Source organism: Eumetopias jubatus, unplaced genomic scaffold (assembly GCF_037043125.1).
Source record: "Eumetopias jubatus isolate StellerSeaLion01/CBP00866 unplaced genomic scaffold, mEumJub1_p1.0 scaffold_9, whole genome shotgun sequence".
Classification (NCBI taxonomy): domain Eukaryota; kingdom Metazoa; phylum Chordata; class Mammalia; order Carnivora; family Otariidae; genus Eumetopias; species Eumetopias jubatus.
Genome location: NW_028274815.1, coordinates 90,035,686 through 90,061,104, shown reverse-complemented (window position 1 = coordinate 90,061,104; position 25,419 = coordinate 90,035,686). Strand labels below are relative to the sequence as shown.

Here is a 25,419-nt window from a genome sequence, read left to right as displayed (position 1 = left end):
GCCGACTTTCAGCCATTTTGGAGAAGGGCAGGTGAAGCCTTGCGGGGCGTTACGGTCCGGTACGGGCCAGGCGATTGATCGTTGGTGGTGGCGAAGGGTCTGGGCTCTGTCGCCGCAGGTGGGAGGGCTTCCTCTACCTGGGTGCTCGGCGCCATGAGCAAACGCACACGGTCCTGCCCCAGATCAGTGGCTCGAACGTGGGAGGACGCCGGCTAGAAAGCACCCAACGAACCAGAGCCGCGGAAGAAAGCTGGCTTCTTCCTAGCCCGCCCCAGACTGTGATTTTTCCCTAATGCTGAAAACCCAATGTGAATGAACCCTTCGGAAACGATTCTGTAATGGTTTATGAGAACAAAAAGCAAAAGGTAACAAATCACCATTCTCATGATTTATAACTATTTTCCCACAAGATTTTACTTAAAAAAATATGCTCTCAGGTGCTTTTTTTTTTTAACACAAGCATATAGATAATTTAATTTTTTAAGTTTTGGGCTGAACATATGAAAACTGAACTCATTAAACAATTTACTTTTTTTAAAACTTGTATTTGATTTTAGATTTTTGTAAAGCAATTACTAGCAGGGGTGGAGGTACGCCTGGCTGGCTCAGTGGGTGGAGCAGGAGACTCTTGATCTGGGGTTGTAGGTTCCAGCCCTAGGTTGGGTGTAGAGATTACTTAAGAATCTTAAAAAAAAAAAAAAAAAAAAGTGGGGAAAAAAATCTGTTTCAAAGATAAATTTACACTTGTGAACCCAAGTTAAGAACTAATTGAACTTTAGTTTTACAGCTTGGCATTCTTTCTTACAAAGGATCTACAACCAAGAGATTTGCTTACTTATCACAAAGTGAACTTTCGTTCAACATTTCTGTCAGTTGAAAACTATTGGCAACTGATAATTTAAGATCAGTTAGAAATGCCTTTAGAAATTCACTAGCTCCTTCTGTTAGCTTTGTAATGATAGATCTAAATTGCGAAAGAATTTCATTGACTGTGTTACAAAAAATATCACAACCAGCATTCATATTTGTGTGGATATCTCCAAATACTCTTTTAGAATTGAAATGGTGAATTCTTTTTTTTTTTTAAGATTTTATTTATTCCTTTGAGACACAGAGACAGAGAGAGAGAGAGAGAGCATGAGCAGGGAGAGAGGCAGAGGGAGAAGCAAGCTCCCTGCTGAGCCAGGAGCCCAATGTGGGGCTCGATGTGGGGCTTGATCCCAGGACCCTGGGATCATGACCTGAGCCGAAGGCAGTCGCTTAACCATCTGAGCCACCCAGGCGCCCCGAAATGGTGAATTCTTTAGCACATACTGGAGATTAGGAATCCAGAAACTGAAGTTTAAAGAAAAAATTGACCCTATCACTCACAAAATCCTCTTTAATAGGAAAAAAAAAAACAAGGAAGGGAGGGCTGTTGAGAAGAGAGAAATGTGAGGATTATTGAGTCTGGCTGGCATTAGGCCTTGCCCATACAGTCCTCGACTGTTGGTCCTATAGGGGCCAAGGGCCAGGCAGCTCCAAGGTTGGCCACTTTGTCTTGAAGATTATTTTGAGCTAAAGGCAATCAAGACCCTATGGACTTCCTCCCTATGGAAGAAACGTTTTGCCCCTCCCTTGACTACATAGAAGAATCTAAATTGGGGTCTTTCCCAGAATAATGGTTATTACCAGAAAAAAATTTTATCTGAGTGACCCACCTATATGTCAAAGCAAGCATCTAATTACCAAACATCTCTTCTTATTGCCCTGTGACTTGCATTCTTTCCCTTCTACCCCTACCTGATTCTCCTTAGTTCAGGTTAATATACGTATGTATATTTATATTAATTTATTTATATATTTATATATAACTTTATAATATGTATACCTTATTTTGCCTATTTTTGGAATTTCCATGTCAGTGTGGATTCCCTGTATGTAGGAAACTAAATTCGATTTTCTCCTGTTAATCTGTCTCATATCAATTTGATTCTTAGTACAGCAGAAGGACCTCTAAGGGGACAGGAAATTCTTGCTCCCTAATATTCCACATTGACTTTCTGTATGGTCTTTAAATACTATCCTGCACTGGTGATGCCCACATTTGTATTTCTAGTCCACACCCCTTCCTTGAACTCCAGGCTCCTCTACCTAATGGTCTACTCAGCCACTCTGATATCCTATAGGCACCTAAAGTTATTATGTTCAAAACTGAGTTCCCAACTCTTCTCCCACCCCCAGCTCCATGTGTAACCTTCCTCACCTCAGGAATGGCAAACTTACACTTAAATTTCCTTAGGTCAAAACCCTGGGATCATCCTTGAATCCTCCCTTTTTTATGTCTGTATTAGCACTCCTTTCAAAATCTATCCAGGATGCAATCACTACTCACCAACTTCTCCATCCACACCCTGGCCCAAGCTGCCATCCTCTCTCACATGGATTATTTTAATAGCATAAGTGGTCTCCTGCCTCCACCTTTGCCAACTTTTGTCTACTAAACTCAGTTGTCAGAAAGTTCTTTTTAAAGATGTAGGTCCAGTGCTGTCACTTGTTTGCTCAAAATACCTGTATGGTTTCCCATCTCACTGAAAATAAAACAGAAAGCTTGTGAAAGGGCCTACAGTGTCCTACCTGACATGGCCTCCAGCTCTCACTCTGATCTCAGCCACCAGGGTTTCCCTCCCTTACTCTGCTCCAGTGTCACTGCCTCCTTGCTGAAGCAGTGGCTCCAAGGAGAGGTGTGGGTGGCATGTGTGTGAGTCATCCATCCCCCTCATTGGGGCCTTTGCACCTGCATTCCTACTGCCTGAAATTCTCTGCCCATCCTATGGCCCCATCTCCACATGGCTTACTCCCTCCCCACTGCAGGTCTGTTCCTTCTCTGAACACTAACAAAACCCTCAGGTCCTCTCATCATCACTCTGTTTACCTGCCTTGGCTTATTCTCCTTAGCACTTTTCACTAATATATTTATCATCAGTACCCCACAGTGGAACATAGACTTGTGAACATAGTTTGTTCACTACTTTATCTTCAGTGTCTAGAACAATGCTCAGTATATAGTAAGCACTTCCTAAATATTTGCTGAAGGAGTAATGAATCACCACAACCCCTCAGAAGTGTGTACTGTTGTCCCCATTGTACAGGTAAAGAAATGAATCTCAGGCCCAGGATCTGAAATTAAAAAGGTTTATGATGAAGGTTGTTTGGATACTGGCGATTTTTGGAATACAATCCTGTAGCACAGTCCACTATAGATCTGTGTATTTAACAAAACTTAGCTAAATTATCCCGGACTGTAGAGCTGAAAAGGAAATGTCACTCCACTTAAGGATTTAAAGGCTTTGTAGGCCATTCCCATGCTTATTCTTCAGATTACACATCTGTTGATCTTTATTTGCAAAAGAGGAACATAGTTTCTAGGGTTAGCTAGAATGAATCCAGTAATATTGCCTTTTTAAAAATACTGCTTTTTAAATACCGCTGATTCTCCCGCAGCTGCAGGGGTTTCCCTAGGGAAGGATGCGCCCCTGCACCCCTCCTCAGCTTTTTAAAAATACTTTTTAAAAGGTAGCCAAATAAAACAAATTGTTTTTATAGCAGTAATTTCCACCTTTGATTCTATATGGTTACGAAAATTTCCATAATCAAGTAGGTAGGATTATGGCTGTGTGAATTTGTGTTAATCTGGGTATTTTCCCCCTTTGTAGACTTCGTGATTAGAGCTATTTCCCAAATGTTTTTAAATGACTCCTTTAAAATCAAAGGTGATTCTGTAGGGCTGAAAGCTTAAATACAAAGTCTGTCGCTTTAGAAGCTGAGTAAACTTGGGTAAATTATCTATTCAGTTGTTGGGGCGCCTGTCTGGCTCATTTGGTAGAACCTGCAATTCTTGATCTCAGGGTCCTGAGTTCAAGCCCCATGTTGGTCATGGAGCCTACTTAAAAAAAGAAGAGGAAGAAGTTATTTAGCTTGCTTTCTAATCAGTACCAAGAGTCTTAAAAGCCTCCTTAGGGTTAGTCATGAGAATTAAATATATGTCACAGTCCCTATCACACAGGAGATACCCAATAAAAGTGGTTTCCCTTTTCTATCGAACAAAACTCCACACTGCAAAACTAAAATGCTGCGTCATAACATTAAGCACACCACGTTTCTGAGCATTCCTTCTCAACCTCAGGGTAGAACCCCGTTGAACCTAAACGAAAATGAATGAATCGAATGGGAAAAAGTTGCGAGATATGCATATAGTGCGAGCTGCGCTTCAAAAAAAGCCTTTGCGCAGCCTACAGGCTGGACCCCAGGCCGGCTGATCCTCCCGCAGCTGCAGAGGTTTCCCTAGGAAAGGATGCGCCGGTGCACCCTTCCTCGGCTTTCACCCCTCTTACAGTGCGGCTGCGCAGCGGAGGCAACTGTCCCTTGGCCGTCGCCGTAGGCCGCGAGGCCCGGGAGCGCTTTTCTATTGGCTGGGCATGTTTGGCGCCAAAGAGCGAAGCAGAGGCGGAGGCGAGTATTCGCCCCTGTGCGACTGGAAGCCATAGGATACCCAGAGCGGTGTGCGTGAACCCGGCGACCGTTTGGCTTGAGAGCCGGCGGTTAACGAGACATCGGGACCGGGGCGTGTACAATATGTTCTGCGAAAAGGCCATGGAGCTGGTTCGCGAGCTGCATCGCGCGCCAGAAGGGCAGCTGCCAGCCTTCAACGTGAGGCGGGGACGGGGTAAACAGGGCTGGCCTTGCTGAAGGGGCGGGGTTTGGGAGCGCAGGGGACGGGTGGGAGGAGGGTCGGCGACCCCGCGGGTCTAACCTGCGTCTCATCGGAGCGTGGGTTTTCTCACGGTGTCAGCTCCAAAGTCGGGAACAAAAATTTCGGGAACACGGAAAAACAAAATACAGCAGGAAAAGGAGCGTTCATGTTTATATCACGCAGCAATTTGGTGAATTTCCTGAGTATATTTCCTTCAGTGTTTAACATGTATAGCTTTACTGCTGGTTCCTTTTTTGACCAAGCATTTATTGGTTGCCTGATAACAATCTAGCATTTGTTGAACGCTCAGGCAGAAGCTAGGCTGTAGAGCCAGGCTGGGATTCGGACTCCGTTGTGTGACCTTGGGGCAGTTACTCAGGCTTTCTGTGCTGTCCCTTTCTTCTGTAAAAATGGGAAAGAGCGTAACTCAACTCTTCCTGTAGTGAGGGCTCTAGGACTGGCATATATATGTCAGCTTCCCTGGACAATACCTGACACACAAGTAGCAGCGAAGTTAGTGTTTGCTATTAATTTTCTTTCTACCACTGCTGTTACTGAAGTGGGAGCGCGAGGTTCTTGTCTCACGGAGACAAGAATGAATCTCGCGGACAAAGGAGAGTGAGTAAAGCGATAGAGGTAATTAAGTGAGGATACAGAAGAAGTTCTCAGGAATGAGAGGGGTCGGGACAGGGTTACTATTGAGGGCTTTTAGGGTTGGTCTTTTATAGTATGCTAACCAGGGAACTTAAATCTTTTTGACTTCTCTGTTAGCACCATTGAGTAAAGACTAGTGAGAACATCTTCAATGGCTTACTTCCTTTTTAGGGTCCCATGATTCTTTGTTGGTCATAAGTAGCTGTTATAACAAGACCCCAGCTCTCACACCTAGGACAGGATGGTCTGGTTTGTTCCCTTATCTCTGGTTTCCTTACACCTCTGCATTTTTGGGATTTTTGTGAGCCCGATCCCGTGGCCCCCTACCTATCTCTTCCTACCTATCCCTGCCTGTCCCTTACTCACTACTACTTATTACCCTTATTCTTATTTTTCTCTTACTACCCCAAAAGGGTGCTAAGCACGTAGCTTATGTTATCTGTTGTTCTCATAAGAACACTTTGAGATTTAAACCATTTCTTCCAGCCATGTATACAGAGGCTTGGGGAGATTAAGTGTCTTGGCTGTAGCCAGTAAGAGGTGAAACTAGGATTTAAACCCTGGCAGTCTGGCTTCAGACCTGCACTCTAAATTCTACACTTGACTACTTTCCCTAGCATAGGGCAGCCACTGTGTGGATGCCAGGGCATGTTCTGCTGGGAGAAGGGCACAAAAAGGAATATTAGAGTGCAGTGTGAGGACACCAGAGAGGTGTACACAGGAGCATAAGGAGAAATGCTGGTATGAAAAGGGATAGAGGAGGGGGCATTTGGGCCACGCCTGGAAGGATGAGGTCCCCACTCTGAGAAGGAAGATAGGCATTGCAGCTGAAGGATACAGCCATGCAGAGACCCATGGTCACATAGGAAAGGGGGACTGATGTGTGTGCAGAGACTACAAAGGTGGGTTCTAGGCCTAGGAGAGTTGGGTATTTACATATAAGGCATTTGGAAGCTGGTAAAGGATTTTAGATAGGGGAATGATAGGGCAGTTTTTTTTATGTTTTGAGGGTAATGATGGCAGAACTACGCAGAACAGATTGGAGATAAGAAAGAACAGTGGCAGGGAGATGGTTATGGGTGGTTATGATCACTCTGACAGGCCTACTGTGAGAACTGTGTATGGTCCAAACTGTCTGGTCGCTGGGTCCAGAAATCAGTGTCTGGGTTTCAGAGATGAGGCAAACAGGACTTGTAACTGTTAGAACAGGGGTGGAGATGGGGTGGGCAATCAATGAGGGAGGAATTAGAGGATCTTGGGGGGATTCTCTCTCAGGTACAACATCAGAGATCAGGAGGAAGAGTGTTTGGGGAAAGGTGAGTTTTGTTTTGAACATTAAAGAGCGCCTGGTCGAACAGTTAGGTCCTTTTGCAGATGAGACTGAGCCAAAAGAAATTACAGATCAAGTTCAGGGACTTGTCTGAATTTAAAGCATATTGGAGCAGAGCCTCACCTTGAACACAGGTTTCCTAGATTCCTGTCTGTTGTTCTTTCAGGACAGTTACTTCATTTAAAAAGTTAGGAGACAATGGTGGGAAGTTCAGCAGAGATGCTGGAATGCTAAGGTGTGTAGGCTCTAAAATATGACTACACTGCATTCAGACAACCAGGCACTTTGGAGGTTATTTAACATATGAGGAGACAAGCCCAAAGAGACTCAGACTTGTTCAACAAGAGCTGGTCATGCCAGCCTTGCAACTGGATCTTTGGACCTTTAGTCCATCCAGCTCTCTGTTTCACTCAAATTTTAAGTTATCACTTCTGGAGGGGGTCAGGGGTGGAACTTAGAAGTTATAAAATCACCCCTTTTTCTAGGTCTTAGTTTGGCAGGGCACTTTTTGCTGCATGTGCACCTTCCACTGACAAACCTACCACCTATAGCCAGGTGACTCAGCAGCCTGGAAGACTCAGCCTGAGGAGGTTGGCCACTCTTTAACACAGCCAAGCAGGGACAGGCCAATCCATCTGATTGATCTGAGGGCTGATAAGCCCATGACCCACAGGACCTTTCAAGAATCATTCCTCCTAGGAAAATGATAGTCACTGGGTCTAGAGCAGGGACTCTGCCTTGTTCATTCCAGGATCTCTCAAGGTTAGGTGCTATATTCAGCAAATTGAAATAATTGTCCACTTTCTACATGTAGAACTGGTAATAGTTTAAGTGAGTTTTTAGGAAAATTATCTTGGGCTCCCAGCCTGAGGTGGGAACACAAAACTGCAATTTTTACTATAGATAAATCTAAATCTGAAAACGTGTATTTTATTTTAAGATTTTATTCATTTATTTGAGAGAGAACACGAACAGAGGGTAGGGGCAGAGGGAGAGAGAGAAGCAGACTCCCCACTGAACAGGGAGCCCAACACGGGGCTCGATCCCAGGACCCTGGGATCATGACCTGAGCCACAGGCAGACACTTAACTGGCTGAGCCACCCAGGGGCCCCAGCATGTGTGTATTTTTTTTTTTTTTAAGATTTTATTTATTTACTTGAGAGAGTAAGAGAGAGAAAACACAAGCAGAGAGGAGGGTCAGAGGGCAAGGGAGAAGTAGACTCCCCGCTGAGTGGGGAGCCCAATGTGGGACTCAATCCTGGGACCCCGGGATCATGGCCTGAGCTGAAGGCAGATGCTTAACCGACTGAGCCACCCAGGCACCCCACATCTATGTATTTTTATAAATTATTTCACACATTGTGTCTTTTGTATACCTGCAGATCTATTAATCATACAAGAGTTTCAGCTATTCCTTAAAATATTATTTGCTGGTAAAAGGAATATTTAACTGAATTCTAATAAGTCAGACTTTTCTATGATCTCTTTTTAACTACTTGATGAAAGGGAAGATAGAAGTCACGCTTACATTTTTTACTGGGTGGGCAGGGGGGTGTCTGGATTCAGTATGCCGGGAGTTGCCTACTTTTTCTGTAAAGGGCCAGTAGGGATCATACAGTATGTACTCCTTTGTATCTGATTTCTTTTGCTTAGTACAGTATATTTGAGAATATCCTTCATCAGTATGTTGATTGCACAAATTGTCAGTAATTCATTCCTTTTTATTGCCTTTTTTCTCTTTTTTTTATTGTGGTAAAATTTATATAACATAAAATCTGCCATTTTAGCCAATTGTAAGTGTACACTTTAGTACCACCAATTACATTCACATGGTTGTGCAACCATCACTCCTCTATCCAAAACTTTTTCATCAACTGAAACAGAAGCTCTGTAACCATTAAGCAATAGCTCTCCATCCCTCTCTTTCCCCAGCCCCTGGTAACCTCTAATCTACTTTCTGTCTTCAGGAATTTGTCTATTTTAGATATTTCAGGTAAGTGGAATCTCACACTATTTATCCTTTTGTTTCTGGCTTATTTCACTTAGGATAATGTTTCCAAAGTTCATCCATGCTGATGCATGCAGTACTACATTCCTTTTTATGCCCAAATAATATTCCATTGAGTGGATATACCATATTTGGTTTATTAGTTAATCCATATTTGGGTGTTGATGCATATTTGGATATGGATGAATACTGATGGATATTTGGGTGTTTTCACTTTGGGGCTGCCATAAATAATGCTGCTCTGAACATTTATGTACAAAGTTTTTGAATGAACGTATGTTTTCAAGTCTCTTGAGTATATACCTAAGAGTGGAATTGCTGGATAATATGGTAATTCTATGTTAAACTTTTCGAGGAACCATCAGATAGGGCTGCACCATTTTATATTCCTACCTACAATGTATGAGAGTTCCACTTCTCCTCATCCTCACGAACACTTGTTATAGCCATTACCAAAGGTATTGCTTTTTGGTAAGATATATAAATCAAAGACAGAGTAGATCAAACATTGCTACAGACTTGGTGAAGGAATTAATGGATGTGTCAATATCATATGTTCTAGGAGGATGGACTCAGGCAAGTTCTGGAGGAGATGAAAGCTTTATATGAACAAAACCAGTCTGATGTGTAAGTTTTGATGAGATTGATATTTTTTAAAGATTTTTTATTTATTTATTTGAGAGAGAGAGCACGAGCAGATGGGGAAGAGCAGAGGGAGAGGGAGAAGCAGGCTAGGGAGTAGGGAGCCTGACATGGGGCTTAATTCCAGGACCTCAAGGTCATGACCCGAGCCAAAGGCAGACGCCCAACCAACTGGGACACCCAGGCACCCCTGATGAGACTGATATTTTAAATTTTTTTTTTTTTTTTTTTTTTAATTCATGAGAGTCAGAGAGAGAGAGGCAGAGGCAGAGGGAGAAGTAGGCTCCCTGCCTAGCAGGGAGCCCGATGCAGGACTGGATCCCAGGACCCTGGGATTATGACCTGAGCTGAAGGCAGACTCTTAACCGTCTGAGCCACCCAGGCACCCCCTTTTTTTTAAATTTTTTATTTATTTTTTTATTCATGAGAGTCAGAGAGAGAGAGAGAGGCAGAGGCAGAGGGAGAAGCAGGCTCCCCGCCTTGCAGGGAGCCCGATGCGGGACTCGATTCCAGGACCCTGGGATCGAGACTGATATTTTAAAACAGCTTAAGAAATACGATACTGAAGTCAGATAATGTTCCATCAGTTTTTAGATATGATTTTTTTTTTTAATTCTTTGTGAGCCTGATCACGCTATAGCTATACAGGACTGAGGGGATTTGTGTTGATCACCCTAAATCTATGGGATTCAAATAGTGCATGGTACATAGCAGATGCTCAATAAATATTTATTTGAATGATATGACTTGCAAGGTATTAGAGTGAATCTAAGAGATGAGACAGGAGCAAATAAAAATCCTAACAAAGTGAAACCTATAATTTCTACTGCTCATTTGCACTAATAGCTGCCTAGTGCATTAAAGGGGTAACAGGCAATTCGTAAACTTAGCAGTAGCAGCAGTGACTTCCAGCAGCTTGAGTGGAGTTCACGGAGAACCAGTGTGACAGAAGGCTACAGCCTGGTGCGTGAGAGGGCTCTAGTGTTAGAGAACATTTAGAGCTGAGCATGGTGGTGGCACAGTGGAGAATTTGGGCTGTGTGACAAACTTCATAGGTTCTTGTGATTTGGTGAAGAGTAAGACACAAGGAGGACCAACTCCGGGATCAGAGGTGAGGTATCCAGACCTCAGCCTAGAGAGACGTCCGTCTGTTACCTGATGTTTCACTTTTGGCCTTGTTTGGTACGGTGTTTTTATCAGTTACTTGGGCATAGAAATCAGTAACGTGCTGGTAAGATCTGTGGAGAACATGAACAATGGGAACGTTTTCCAACTGCGGTGTTTAAGGAAAGATACAGAAAAATCTTCATAGATGGAATGAGGAACGGAACCATAGCAGGTTTACAGTAAGCGTAAGGCAGATATAAAGTCCTGAACTCAAATTCCCAAGCAGTTTGTTCATTAATTCATACAACAAATATGTATTAAATGATTATGTGCTGATAAGTAGCTCTGGTATTTCAGCTGTAAACAACACAGGAAAGATATCTGCCCCCATAACCCTCACAGTCTAATGCAGAAGACAGATAATAAATATAGATACACCAAACTGGGATACATGCCATGAAGGGAAAACAACAGAATTCTGGGAGACAGAATAGTTAATTATAGATAGACTTAGAAAGAGTCAGGGAAGTTCTCTCCAAGAAAGAAACCTTTCAGCTGAGATCTAAAGGAGAAGCCGGTTTCAGTGAGGCAGTGATTGTGGGCAGAGAGCATCCTAGGTCGAGGGGGCAGCATATGCAAAGGCCCTGAGTTGTGAAGGCGGGTGGGGTGCTCAGGCCAGTGATAGTTAAAGAAGGCCAGTATGGCTGAAGCTTAGCAAGAAGGCAAAGGTTGACACCAGGTGAGACTTTTAAGCTTGTGGGGCTGATGGTGGCATGGTTGTGTTTTAAAAGATCACCCTTGCTGCTGCATGGACAGTAGACCAGGGGACCAAGAGGAGAGGGAGGCATGCTGGCCATCCAGGTGACAGCAGAGGTGACCTGGACTAAATAGAAAGTGAACAGGTTAAAGACATATTTATTTAGGAGGTGGCCTAACAGGCCTTAGTCCAGTAAGGGAATGATTTTCCTGTATTTGCTATATTTGTACCATTTGCAAATTCGTGATCCAAAATTCTGTGCCCCACCCACCTAGTTTCTTTTTTGGTGGGGGGTAGGGGGCAGTAACTATTACCAGTTTCTGTTAAAATTTTTTGTCAGAGGAAGTCTATTCCTTTTTAATTACTCGTGTAAAAGTAAAATTTTTTAGGAAGTCCTTCTGTACTTAATGAAACACTCTGGAGTTAGCTTAGATATATTTTATTTGTACTGTTTCTTTATAATCCAGAGCACACTGTAAACAATGTGGAGAACGAGTCAGAGAGTGACAGAAGTGTACAGAGCAGATCTAGAAGACATGATAGGACCGGGACATAGATTTTTGCCTCTTTTTCAGGGCCCGGAGCAGGCACTGCAGGAAGGAATCCTTTTTGTATCCAGTTCCTTTTAAAACTCCAAAGTAGATTCTTACTCATCCTGTACATCTGTCTTTAATTTGTTTTTTCCCATCATTTTTATTATGGTAAAATAACAAATAACATAAAATTTGCCATCTCAACCCTTTTAAGTGTACAGTTCAGTAGTATTAAATATGTGCATAATGTTACACAGCTATCACCAACCATCCATCTTCATAATCTTTTATCATGGAATACTGAAACTCTGTGCCCATTAATTAATTATACATCTGGTTTTTAAATGTGATACTTGTCTAATATCTAAGGAGATGTACATTTTGTAGGGTAAAACCAACATTTTTCCCTCTCTGTGAACAACACTGCAGTATAAGACACGTACATAGGTGAAGATCAATAAACATTTGTGGGATAACTGAAGGACCATTTTGACTCCATTTTATTCCAAGGATTTGGAAAAACCATCAAAAGAGTAGTACCGTTTAAAATAAAAACATGATATAAGACCATAATCTTATGAACCATGATGTTAGGTTTATCTCTTATTCCAGCCTGATAAAAGAATTCCAAAAAGTGAGTAAATACAATATGTGTCTTTTGAAAATAATGGAGATTAATCAGTGTGCAAAAATGCATAGTACCAAATGGTTAAATGAAATGCTGATAGCATGATCTTAAGTAAATTAGTTTATTTTTGGCTTTCAGCTTTTGGCTTTTTTATCTTTTTAACACACCAGTAAAATCTCTGATGTGGAGCAGGTACTACTTGGTTAGATTAACCGCTAATTATAAATAGATAAAAACAAACAAGGAAGTCAGTTGTTAGTTGGCTTTGAAAGTTTATCTTATGCTGAAGTATGTATATTTGTTCTTTTCTTCTTTAAATGTTCTTACCAGGAATGAAGTGAAGTCGGGTGGTCGAAGTGACTTGATACCAACCATCAAGTTTCGCCACTGTTCTTTGTTAAGAAATCGACGCTGTGCTGTAGCGTACCTGTAAGCTTCTTAATTTTTGCTTGGGGTGGCAGGGAACAATGGAGGGCTTTCCATGTGGTTTCCTAATTAACCATTTAAAATGGGTAACAAATTCTTAGATTTATTTTTCCTGTATAAGCATTCTAAATACTTTTTTTCCATTAAATTTTTCTTTATCATGAAAAATTGCAGTGTTCATAAAACTGGGGAGAATAATATGAACCCCCATGGAGCTTTCATATAGGCTTAACAGTTTTTAACATTTTCCCATATTTGCTTCATCTTGTTTTTCTCGCCTGTGTTAAACTAGTCTAGAATCTGATGGCCTTTTACCACTGAATACTCTAAGAAATAAAGACCTTTTGGGCCTTTTCTCCCATGAGCATGGCACTATTCTCAAACCTAGAGAAACAAAGAACCCTTCACTGCACCCATTCAGTCCATACTTAGGTTTCCCTGTCATCCCCAAGGTGTCTTCTTATAGTCATGCAGTCTCGTACCTTCTTTCTGTCCTAGGTATGACCGATTGCTTCGGATCAGAGCACTGAGGTGGGAGTACGGCAGCGTCCTGCCCAATGCCTTACGATTTCACATGTCTGCTGAAGAAGTAAGCTAGTACTGTTGTTCACGTTTCCGAATCTGGAAAATGCTGGTTCTGGCATTGTTCTGTAATAGTATTAATGGTATTTCTCTTTGTCTTTAATGTCTGTTTTTCAGCAGTTTTTGGCCTGTATTTATTTACTATATACTATGATGAGAATGGCAGGAGCAATTCTAAATGCTATGTGGAAACCTCTCTGATTAACAAAATAAAGGGTCCTACTTATTAGTGATCCATCAGTAGGGTTAAAGAACTGGCATTATTATTTAGGGATTTTCCAAAGAAAGAGTGTGTGTGTGTACTTTCCTAGTCAACATGAATATCTGTAACGAAACTCATTTGACCCATCACTAAGGCTCAGAGCTAGCCCAATATTTAAGGACATGGGACTAGACTCAAGTAAACTTGGGTTCAGATCTTCTTTCTGCTACTGTCTAATCTTTGGTAAGTGACTTGTTCTCTCTATGCCTAAATTCCCTCATTTACACAATGAGGATGGTAGTACTTACCTATTGAAGGCTTGCAGTGACTTCTGACACTCTATATATAGAGTTAGACCACACTTCACAGGCTAAGACTGCCCTTACTGCAGACACCAGCCTTAGGTTTGGGGGTTCCCAGGGCTTCCCTCCATTCTAATTGGCTACAAATTTGGGGGGTCCTGCCAGCTTCATAGGTTTGGAGCTTTGAATCTCTTGACACCAGTTGAACTTCTAGAGAGGAGAGGGGAGCTAGAGATGGAGCTCAGTCACATAGATAGTATTTTAAGCAATGGTGCCTGTGTGATGAAACCCCAGTAAAAATTCTGGACACCAAAACTTGTGTGAGCCTCTCTGGTTGATAGTACTTTGTGTGTATTGTTACATACCATTGTGCCAGGAGGGCAGTGTGTCATGATTCCATAGGGAGAGGACACTAGTAGCTTCATGTTTGCTTACTCTCAGGAAGCAAGAATGTCCTGTCCCTTTAAGGTCCTTTTATCCAGACTAAGAATCAAACTGACATGAGACAGATTTTTTTTTTTAATTTTATTTATTTATTCATTAGAGAGAGAGAGAGCCTGCACATGCACAAGCAGGAGGAGGGGCAGAGGGAGAGGGAGAGAATCTCAAGCAGACTTTGTGCTAAACACAGAGCCCAGCTCAGGGCTCGTTCTCACAACCCTGAGATCATAACCTGAGCCAAAGTCAAGAGTTGGGACACTTAACTGACTGAGCCACCCAGGTGTCTCAACATGAGACAGATAAACAGGAGAAAATCAAATTTCATACATACAGGGAATCCACACAGACAAGGAAATTCCAAAAGCAGGCAAAATGAGGTCTTTTTTGTTGTTGTTAAGTAAGCTCAATGCCCAATGTGGGGCTTGAACTAAAGACTCAGATCAAGAGGATCTAGAGTCATATGCTCTACCAGTGGAGGCAGCCAGAAGCCCCAAGGGTTAGGGGTTTAGGACTTCAAAGGGAAAGAATGTAATCCTCAGGAAGAATGATAAAGAGCAAATGTTTGGTAAACAGATGTTTGCTGGGCCCACAAAAAACAATGAGACAAAGAGAGGACTTTGATCAAACAGGCCTTGCTAGGTCCTTCCCTGTCTATCATACCTTGTTCACAGTATAATATAGTTGTTTATGGTGGGAGCTCTCTTCCTGGAGCAGATCCTCTAAATTTTAAGGCAGTTGTTAAGGAAGGTAAAGAGTTTTTCCTGAATCTGCTGGGTTTTAATTGCTTTTTAACTCAAAACAGTCTTCATGCCAAATTGGCCCATCTTGGGGTGACCTGCCCTTGGTCCCTATAGTACCTTCCCACATCTCACCCTGGGTCTCTTCCTTCGGCTGGTAGCGATTCTTATTCCTTTCACTATGGTAAAGTTGTGATTCCTGCACACACACACACTTTCTGATGAGGATTATGAAGACGTTTTTCTATGGACTCCTTTAGGAGCTGTATTGTTTTACCTTTCATGAGGAGATCTACAGTACTGGCATTGATTTCTGTGTATAATGTTGCATTTTGAATACGGATATTGAGATGATCTAGTACCATTTTAATTGAAAAGGTTCTCCTTTCCCCATTGCTCTATGTGTGGTGCTACTTCTGTCATAAATTGAGTGTCAATATATCTGAGGATTTGGGATAGGGGACTTTCTCTTCTGTTCTCTTAATCTGTCCTCATACCAATTCTACAGTGTTGTAATTATTGTAACTTTATTATTAAGTCTTGAGTGTGTATTACCATCTTGTTCTTTTTCAAGTGTCTCAACTATTTTTGGCCCTTTGCGTTTCCATGTAAATTTTAGACTCAATTTGTCAGGTTCTATTTTTTTTTAATTGAGATTTTGACTGAGATTGAATTGAATCTATAGGTGAGTTGATATGATTATAATACTGAATCATGTATGTGGTAATCCCTCCCTATATTTAGGTCTTCTTTAATATCAAAAATGAAAAAAAAACGGATTTACTGAGATATAACTTATATACCATAAAGTTTGCCCTTTTAAAGTATACAATTCAGGTTTTTTTTGTTTTTGTTTTTGTTTTGGTATATTCAGAGTTGCGCATCTATTACCACCATCCTATTCCAGAACATTTTCACACCCCCAAAAGAAACTCTGTATCCATTATCAGTTACTCCATATTCTCTCCAGTCTTCCCAGCCCCTGGAGGTTACTAATCTTTCTCTGTATATAGATTTACGTATTATGGATTTTTCATTTAAGTGGAATCATGCAGTATGTGGGCTTTTGTGCCTTTCACTTAGGATGTTTTTAAGGTTCATCCATGTTCTAACATGTATCAGAACTTCATTCTGATGTATGGCTGAATAATATTCTATTGTATGGATATACATATCTTATCCACTCATCAGTTGATGGACACTTGGGTGTTTTTCTCGACAGGGTTTTATAGTTTTCAAAAAAACTGTCAATGCAGAGTTTGGAGAGATCATAATTCTGAAATGGTGTTTTTTTTCATGGTTCTGTATCTGGTCAAATGTTCCTTAGGTCTGTGATTAAGTGTGCTAGTATGTAACTTCTGTGAGCATAGAGATTTTTGTTCACTTTGTTAAATGATCCATCCTAAATCCCCAGACTGGTGCCTGGTTCATAGCAGGCAATTAGTAATACTTGTAGTTTAAATGAATGAATGGTCAGTAGTGATCTATGTGGGGAAATGGGCTATTTATGAAAGGATGAGTATACAATTTCTGCAAGTTTGTTTTCTTATAACTTTGTCAAATGACTGTCTTTATGTTTACAGATGGAGTGGTTCAATCATTATAAAAAGTCCCTTGCTACTTATATGAGGTCACTGGGAGGAGATGAAGGTTTGGACATCACACAGGATATGAAACCTCCAAAAAGCCTATATATAGAGGTAAATATACCTTTTAAGATGGATTTTTCTTGGCATGCCTGGCTGGCTCAGTCGGTAGAACATGTGCCTCTTAATCTCGGGGCTGTGAGTTTGAGCCCTACGTTGGGTGTAGAGATTAGTTAAAGATAAAATCTTAAAAAAGAAAACTGAAATAAAATATAGATTTTTCTTCAATGCATAGATTATGCTTACTTCTGTCTAAGAAGAGGGGGGTATATGACTATGTATATATTAACTTACATTAAAAAAGAAAGGAGGGCGCCTGGGTGGCTCAGATGGTTAGGGTCTGCCTTCGGCTCAGGTCGTGATCCCGGGGTCCCAGGATGGAGCCCCGCATCAGGCTCCCTGCTCGGCGGGGAGTCTGCTTCTCCCTCTGCCCCTGCCTCTCCCCCTGCTCCTGCTCTCTCTCTCTGTATCTCTGTGTCTCAAATGAATAAATAAAATCTTAAAAAAAAAAAAATTAAAAAGAAAAGAAAGGACACATGTATCCAAGCCAAAAATGTTACCTCTAGGGTGATGATGGGAATAGGATAGAGTAGCTAAAATTTTCTGAATTTGCATTTGTATTTTAACAGGGTTAACTTTGGAACCATATACATACTTTACATATTATTAAAAAAATTAAAGTGGAAAACCAACCCACAGATTTTGAAAGCAGAATGAAATATATGAACCTGTGTTTCAAGTTGGTAGATTAGTCACACAGGAATTATTTTAAATTACTTTAAAATACATAAATTGATTGTATATCCCTAGTGGATATATTCTAAGGATGAAAAGAATTACAAAGAAATCTTAACCTGTTTTTAGTAATCCTATTATGATTAATAATAATATCATTAGTGTTATTTGGAACAGTTTATATATTGATAAATCAAGCAAAAAAGTAGTGGCACCAGGAACCAAGATTTTCAAAATAAAAGTGATTCAAATATTAAAATGAAAAAGTTAAGTGAAAATCCTACATTCCCAAACTGGAGTTAGAAATATCAGCATGGGCTCATGTTGAATCATCTCTCTTCTTTAAAAAAAGCGTTTTTTAGCTCTGTCCATGGGACAGACGTAGAAACAACCACCAACCCAATGCCATAAGCAGCCAAATTCTGGAGTCTAAATCCCATTTCCCACTAAAGGAAACCAGACTTAACCAGAGGGGGAGATAAAAGGCTGATTCCAGGTCCTAAATAAAATGCACAAGCTGCGCTTGGAATACCTTGTTTTCCTAGAAAGCAGAGTGTTTTAAGGACTACAGTGGGGAGTGCTAAAAAAGTGGGAGCCAATTTGAAGGAGCTCTCACTGGCCAAAGAAGGAATAATCCAAGCATCAAAATGATTAACTGCAGTGAATTGCATCACATCGGTTATGTTAGAAGCATGAATGCATAATGATATCAAATAACAATAACAATTTAAAAAATAAAATCTTTTTGGTCCCCCTTGGAGAATATGAGGGATGCAACTCATTTTGAAAAGTGGTGAATAAAAGTATAGAATCAAGCATCTATCAGCCTTTACTGTATAAACTGTATTTCAGGGTAGCCAAATTGTTTACAAGGGAAATTTCTTCTTTATAGAATTCCAGCTAACAAATGCAGTAGAATAAGAGAACTAAATTAGTGACATTTTGTAGCCATAACACATAGAGGCAAATAGCTTCTAAAGCCAGTAGGTGAAAAGTTAATGGAGATGAAGATGATGTTTATGGATGGGTACAGGTAACACCTAGACCCACTGATCAGTCTTAACATCCAGAAAGGAACAACCAGATATTTTGTGCTTCACAGGGTCTTGTGAGAGGAAGTGTATAACACCATTTGCCAGAAAATCAAAACTGATCTGATCTAGCCTCTAGACGAAACTTCAGTTTGTAGGAAATTCAGGGACCGAGGAACATGCTAAGTGACCCCACAGGGATCCACAACAAAATCTAGTTTGTGGGAAACTACCAAAGTACCCACTTTCTTTATCAATAGATTGCCAAGGGGAAGGGGGAAAAGGGAGAGAACTGTATAGATTAAAAGACGTGGAGACATGTCAGAAATGTGTCATGTGTAGCTCTTGTTGGATTCTGATGTAACATGGCAGCTTTAAAGAAAACATTCATGAAACAGATGGGGGAATGTGGATATTAACTGGGAATTTCATGACAGTAAAAAATTATTAAGATGATGTGATAACAGTATTGAGATTATGTTTTGTAAAAAGAATCTTACACCTGAAACTAATATAACACCAACTGAAATTAAATAAAAACTTAAGAAAAAAAGATATTGAATGAAACCAGAAGCTGATTCTTTGTGAACAAGAATAAAATTAATAAACCTCTAAAAAAATAAAAAGAATCTTATTTTGTAGAAATAGATACCTAAATATTTACAGATGAAATGGTATGTAGGATTTGCTTAAAAATAATCCAGAAGTAGATGAGAAAGCAAGATTGGCCACATGTTGATAATTGTTGAAGCCAGCTGATGGGAGTTTCATTATATTAGTCTTTTTTACTTCTGAATGTTTGAGATTTTCCATAATATAAGTCTATTTAAAGAAGCAAAAAGGTCGTAGTGGTGGTGGGGATTTTTCTTAAATGGTATTTCTTGAACTAAGTAAAATACCAGAGGAATCACAGGGCATGAAATTATCTAGGAAAAGTAGAAGACTGGAACTTGCTGGTGGGGTTGGCTTCACTCATAACCAATGCGAGACCTCGGGAGCACAAACTCCTGTCATGGGTTCTCATGGGAGAGGAAAACTGAGAGCTACAGTCTGTCGGTGATCTTCTTGGCAGTTACAGAGGTGGTTATCAAAAGGCTGCCTTACCCCTCTTACCTTCTGACCAAGAACCTCTCTTGATTCTTATGATGTGAGTCTGTATCTCTTCTTTCATGGTGTACTTCTACATATTCCTGGGAGACAATCTGAATATTGAAGAAGATTGGAAGAATCCCTTTAAAACAGAAATTGTGGAGATTTACCTATGTTCTGTTCTCAGATACTGATATTTCATGGAAGAATCTGTAAGAGGCAAGTTGGAGTCAATAAAACATTCTCTTTTCTTTGTAGATACTATTTTGATTTTCCAGGATTTGCAGAGGGAACACAATACATGATGTTGTGGGCGCCTGGGTGGCTCAGTTGGTTAAGCGACTGCCTTCGGCTCAGGTCATGATCCTGGAGTCCCAGGATCGAGTCCCGCATCGGGCTCCCTGCTCAGCAGGGAGTCTGCTTCTCCCTCTGACCCTCCCCCATCTCATGCTCTCTATCTCATTCTCTCTCTCAAATAAATAAATAAAATCTTTAAAAAATAAAAATAAAAAAAATAAAAAAAACAATACATGATGTTGTCTCCCCTCACCAGCTCCCTGGGTTTCTTTGCTGTCAGCACAGACATACACATACTTTGGAGATCCTGCCATTCTCCTTCCTCCCCAAACAGGACAGTTGGCTCCTCAGTAAGGAGTCCTAGGCCCAGGTACACAGAGAAGAAACAGACAGACAGAAAGCCTAGAATTTGTACTGTGTGGGTATTTTTATAACCCCTATTTATTTTATGGTCACTAAATATTTAAACCAATTTAAATAAAACAACAGTTTTTCTTTTCAGGTGCGGTGTCTAAAAGACTACGGAGAATTTGAAGTTGATGATGGTACTTCAGTCCTATTAAAAAAAAATAGCCAGGTATTTCTCACCTTGAGATACTTTAAATCTTATGAGAGTGTTGAATGATGGAAATGTTAGACTCAGTAGCAAAGTAAATGTTGCCTTGTGATGATCATTTGTATCATAAGCATTATGCTTAGTATAAGACACCCTGTTTTCTCTGTTTTCTAAAATAAAGACTTGCATATACCAAGAAAAGGTTAGTTTACTAGGTTATTGCTTGTATTTAACACTAAGCATGTTCCTGGGAAATTATCACAATGGGCCTTATTCTAGGTAAGTGGGCTTATTCTAGTTAAGGGCCTATTAAATTGTTGAATTTAACTGCTTTTTTGAATTTATTAAAAAGGTGCTAAGCGCTCATTTTCAGTTTGTAGGTTACCTTTCAAATCCCTGTTCTTTGGCAAATAGTGATATGGATCAAAAATTTCTAAGTATTTAACATATAAACATAACAGTTTAACAGAGAAAGATTGAAATTGTGGAGCTGTAATTTAAGCTAAATTTTTTCTTTTTTCTTTTTTTTTAAAGATTTTATTTATTTATATGAGAGAGAGAGAATGGTAGAGAGAGAGCATGAGAGGGAGGAAGGTCAGAGGGAGAAAGCAGACTCCCCGCTGAGCAGGGAGCCCGATGCGGGACTCGATCCTGGGACTCCAGGATCATGACCTGAGCCGAAGGCAGTCGCTTAACCAACTGAGCCACCCAGGTGCCCCAAGTTAAATTTTTTCTTACAAAGAACCTCAATGTATTTATTTTCTTAGAAGTCTTCAAGTTCACATTGGATGAATTCACATTAGCTAGATTTATTTTTATCCTGTCTCGATTGTTTGTAGTCACATTAGCATAGGAGGAAGAATGACCTAATAAAAACTCTCTTTCCCATTTTGTTTTCAGCCAGTTAGTATCTAATGACCTTGAGTCATTGATGTCTTTGTTTATGCCCTGTTTACTAGTACCCTTTAAATAGTTTCCTAACACAAACGTTGAACATTCTAAAGCACAGATTTTTCAAGGGACCCTAAAATCTTTGGTTGGTAGAGCAAAACTTTCCCTCCCAAGTATCCTCTTGGAAGTAGGATACTAATGAATAGAAAGCAGATGGTGAAGAAGCGCTCTCATAAACATCTGTATTTCTGGAGGACATAGCAGGAAGCTGTGGTTCACAAGAACAAAGCTATCCTCATAAAGGAAGATAGGAAAAAACGTCATCTCAAACACCGTCATCCTGTGCATCCTGTGTTTGAATTTCTTTCTCAAGCTCTTTGGCTGATCTCTCTACTAGAGTGCCCATGTGGGGCTGGGGCAGGTGGAAACCAGTTGAGCCCCCCCCCGTGCTCCAGTGCTAGACAGTTGTCACTCTCTCTGTACCATCAGAAGCCTTCCCCTTGAGATGCTTTTAACTTGTCTCTCAGTATTGCCCTACCCTCAATTGTAAAAGTAGAGGACAATTTTATATGCCTTTTACTTACTATATATTTATCTACTTCTAAAATGTCTAACCACATCTAAAACCAATTTTCTATAGAATCTGGTGTAGATCATCCACATAATATAAAACAATAGGGAAGCATTTTTTTTTTTACCATAGATTTCTTTATACTTGTCCATATGGCAAGCATGATTGTATTTGTCCAGAAATCAGAAACTCCTCCCCCTTTGCAGTAGGAATTGGAATAACTTAAACAACTCAACTTTTCCCCTTTTTTTACACTTTACATTCTTAAGGCATTTAAAAAATTCATTTAACAAGTTAGAGAGTACGGTGTCTTCCTGAACTGGTCGGGAGGGATTTATTTGGTCCTGGGCCCCTCAATAAGCCCGCGAGCTGGTGAGGAAGGCCCGTCAGGCGTGCGGGGCCGTGGAAGCACGGCCCGCTCCCCCAAACTAGTATGATAATCCCTCATGCTGTGGTTATTTTCTAAGATCATTTGCTCTGAACTTCCTAACATAAGAGTTTTTAGTTTTTGCCCAAGTATGTCTGTCTTTTCTTTGAGATTTCTTTGGTCCTCTGTGAGCCTGGGAAGTTTTCCTGCCTTGCTGCCTGCACCCCCCCCACCCCAGACTTCAGTAAACGCTCCATTTTAAGACAGGGAGACTCCTTTCGGCCTCAGAACGAGAGTGGTTTCTTCTCAGGGGACACTCAGGGTGAGCCTTAGCTGGGTCCCAGGGTATTCACACGTGTGAACAGCACCCACACTGCAGATTACAGATACTTTTAATCCTTGAAAAATTCAGGAGGAAAGAGGCTACTGTTGTTATGATAAGAATAGATGTTTAGACTCAATACTAGAGAAGCTTAATCAAGAAGATGCTCCTTTCAGTGGTCTTCCCGACAAGCTATTGTCCCACTTGTGGTGCACTGCTGCAGAATCCCACCCCTGGGTTTTCTGTGCGTAAATCCCAAAGTGCAGACGCCAAGCAAAATTCCTGCTGGAATGCAGAAGTCTTCAGTTAAGTTTAACTGAAGCAAATTATGAATTTATTTATAAAAATCAGAATTCAGTACAGTTTTAAGTGGCTTCAATTTCAGTTGACTAAAATAGCAAATGTACTTAAGTTTAGCTTTTAGCTACTTAGCTGCTTGAAAAGTATGTAATTGGTTGCTGCTTTTTAATGATGCAAAATGTAACTTTAAATTCTTTTCCAATTGTTTGTCTTCCTCTCCCCCTCATTTCCCCTCAGCACTTCTTGCCCAGGTGGAAGTGTGAGCAGCTGGTTAGACAGGGTGTTCTGGAGCACGTGCTGTCCTGACCTTGTGCTGAGGCCCTGCCAGGCGGCCCTGTGGTGCAAGGGGGGCCACACCGCGGAAGAGTGCTACACGTCCCTCTCCAGCCTCACCTCTTTGGTTTTAAAGGTCACATACGTTCTTTACAATAACCAGGAGTATCTGGCTAAGGAGTGGGTTTTTCTTTTGTACAGGATTCATCCTCCTCTTTGTAATAAACTGTAAGCTGTTAGCTATAATTACAACATGACTACAGTTACTACAATGGTTTTTTGACAATGTTTTTTTTTAATGAAAGTAAACTTTTGTTAACATTTGACTCCCCCCCCCCCCCCCCGGTAATGACTTTATTTTTTCAGTGAACATTTCCAGCCCACGGCATAGCATACTGTCTTAAAGTACAAATCCAAGGAAGGTAATACCGTTCCTAAGTTACAAAACTTTGGCAAATTAATACAGTATTCTTTAATGTAATAAAATCCTTTTTTGTTGTTGCTGGGGTCATGTGTTTATTAGTGATAATTTTCACTCCAAAAATGTCATTTAAGTACCAAAACAAAACACTGTACTTTGTAATGGTGCTTTATAGCAGAACAAGTTATTTTATACAAATTAATACGTCTTTTAAAACTATGTAATTTCTCCTTTTATTTATTTATTTATTTGGAGGGGGGAGGGGAGGAGCAGAAGGAGAGGTAGAGAGAGATAATCTTAAGCAGGCTCCATGCCCAGCGAGGAGGCTGATGTGGGGCTCAAACTCTCGACCCTTGGATCCTGACCTGAACTGAAATCAAGAGTCAGACACTAACTGACTGAACCAGCCAGGTGCCCCTGTAATTTCTCCTTTTAAAGAGCATTCCCTCAGGGGCTCCTGGCTGGCTCAGTCGGAAGGGCATGTAACTCTTGATCTCAGGGTTTTGAGTTGGAGCCCCACAGTGGGTATAGAAGTTAAACTGAAATAAAACTTAAAAAAAAATAAAGAGCATTCCCTCATACAAGTTTGTGAAGTTTACCACAGCAGGGTCATTGTATGTGTTCAGGTGGCTCTGCTTTGTAAGAATTCCAATGCATGACGAGTTTTAAAATTCTACCTTAAAGGAGATTATTATGCCAATATGATTTCCAAGTACTTTTCAAAAATTATGTAATTTTTGCATAAATACTGGAATCCTCAAAATTAGGTGGTCATTTCAAACACTACTACTTTCAGATGGTCCCTTTTATTTAGAAACCCTGTACCTCTTTGGTTTCATGAAAAGTCATATAGCTTTTCTTCAGCTTATTTAAAAAGAAACTCTGCCTAAAATATAGTTTTTTTTTTAAAGATTTATTTATTTGAGAGAGAGCCAGTGAGTGTGGGGGAGGGGAGGGGCAGAGAGAGAATCCCAAGCAGACACCCCACTGAGTGGGAGCCCAACGGGGAGCTCAATCCCACAACCCTGAGATCATGACCTGAGCCAAAATCAAGAGTCAGACACTTAACTGACTGAGCTACCCAGGTGCCCCTCAACATTTAGTTTTTGTATTAACCATTCCATTGCTTCTCAGCCCAGTATTATTAGCAGTCAAAGATACTGTACTTGCCATCAGTCCTTCAAGGTAACTGCTTAGACTGACTCCTTTCACAGTAATTATGTCTTCTTGAGTCAAAATGGTGTTTTCTGTGTCCTGAGGATGTGGTTTGTATGTGAGTTTCAACTACTGAAACCGTATTTGTAAATAAAAGATTAGTAGATTCAAGTTCCATTGTTTTCTCTGTAGGATCAAGTACAGAATGTTCTTGCACCTGTGTTTTAGTTCTTGCTGCATCCAGTAAGAGATTTCACAAAGGAAGGCAGTCCTGTCTGTGCTGAGAAGTGTACCGCTGTACAACTTTCCAGGGGGATCTATAAGTCTATCCAATAAGTCAACTCCAACCACACTTGGAGGGTTTGGGTATTTCTGCATTGCAGCTGTGGTAACAGTTTCCCATGGGTGGTCAAAGATGCTCTCTGAAGTCCAGATCTTCATGGTGCTGGCAGCCAGCCTGATGTCTATGCAGCGCTGGGGGAAAAGGTAGCCAAAAAATCACTTGACCCCACCCCGTCCCCAGCCGCCCTGCTGCCATTTGAATTTTTTAAATAATTTCTTGCTGCATAGTGAGAAGGTAGGTCTCTGCATCTTGTGTTGTTTCTGGTGGTGTGTCTTGGGCAAGCCCAGAAGCTGGGTTTCTGGGATACACATTTCCAAATCACATGGGCAGGTGGAAATGA

The 25,419-nt window shown here is 40.8% G+C and overlaps 1 protein-coding gene and 1 pseudogene across 3 annotated transcripts; one reads left to right on the top strand and one right to left on the bottom strand.

Moving 5' to 3' along the window:
• Window positions 1-165: 165 nt before the first annotated feature.
• On the top strand, window positions 166-23,476 carry GINS1 (GINS complex subunit 1). Of its 3 annotated transcripts, none has more exons than XM_028123752.2 (7): window positions 166-365; window positions 9,288-9,352; window positions 12,723-12,821; window positions 13,317-13,407; window positions 16,666-16,782; window positions 20,383-20,457; window positions 23,125-23,476. In XM_028123752.2, exons 1-7 carry the CDS (start codon window positions 339-341, stop codon window positions 23,191-23,193), a joined length of 543 nt encoding a protein of 180 aa, XP_027979553.1. In that variant the 5' UTR covers window positions 166-338; the 3' UTR covers window positions 23,194-23,476. The 3 variants fall into 3 exon arrangements, with proteins under 3 accessions (XP_027979553.1, XP_027979552.1, XP_027979554.1); XM_028123751.2 differs by lacking the exon at window positions 166-365 and adding an exon at window positions 4,481-4,689; XM_028123753.2 differs by lacking the exons at window positions 166-365; window positions 20,383-20,457 and adding an exon at window positions 4,481-4,689.
• Window positions 23,477-23,855: 379 nt separating this feature from the next.
• Window positions 23,856-25,217, bottom strand: LOC114224539 (PRELI domain containing protein 3B pseudogene; annotated as a pseudogene).
• Between the last annotated feature and the right edge of the window lie 202 nt (window positions 25,218-25,419).

Coding starts and splice junctions, on each gene's coding strand:
- GINS1 (XM_028123751.2), top strand. CDS start 4,615: ATGTTCTGCGAAAAGGCCATGGAGCTGGTTCGCGAGCTGCATCGCGCG. Junction 9,353..12,722: donor GAACAAAACCAGTCTGATGT/GTAAGTTTTGAT, acceptor TGTTCTTACCAG/GAATGAAGTGAAGTCGGGTG. Junction 12,822..13,316: donor CGCTGTGCTGTAGCGTACCT/GTAAGCTTCTTA, acceptor TTTCTGTCCTAG/GTATGACCGATTGCTTCGGA.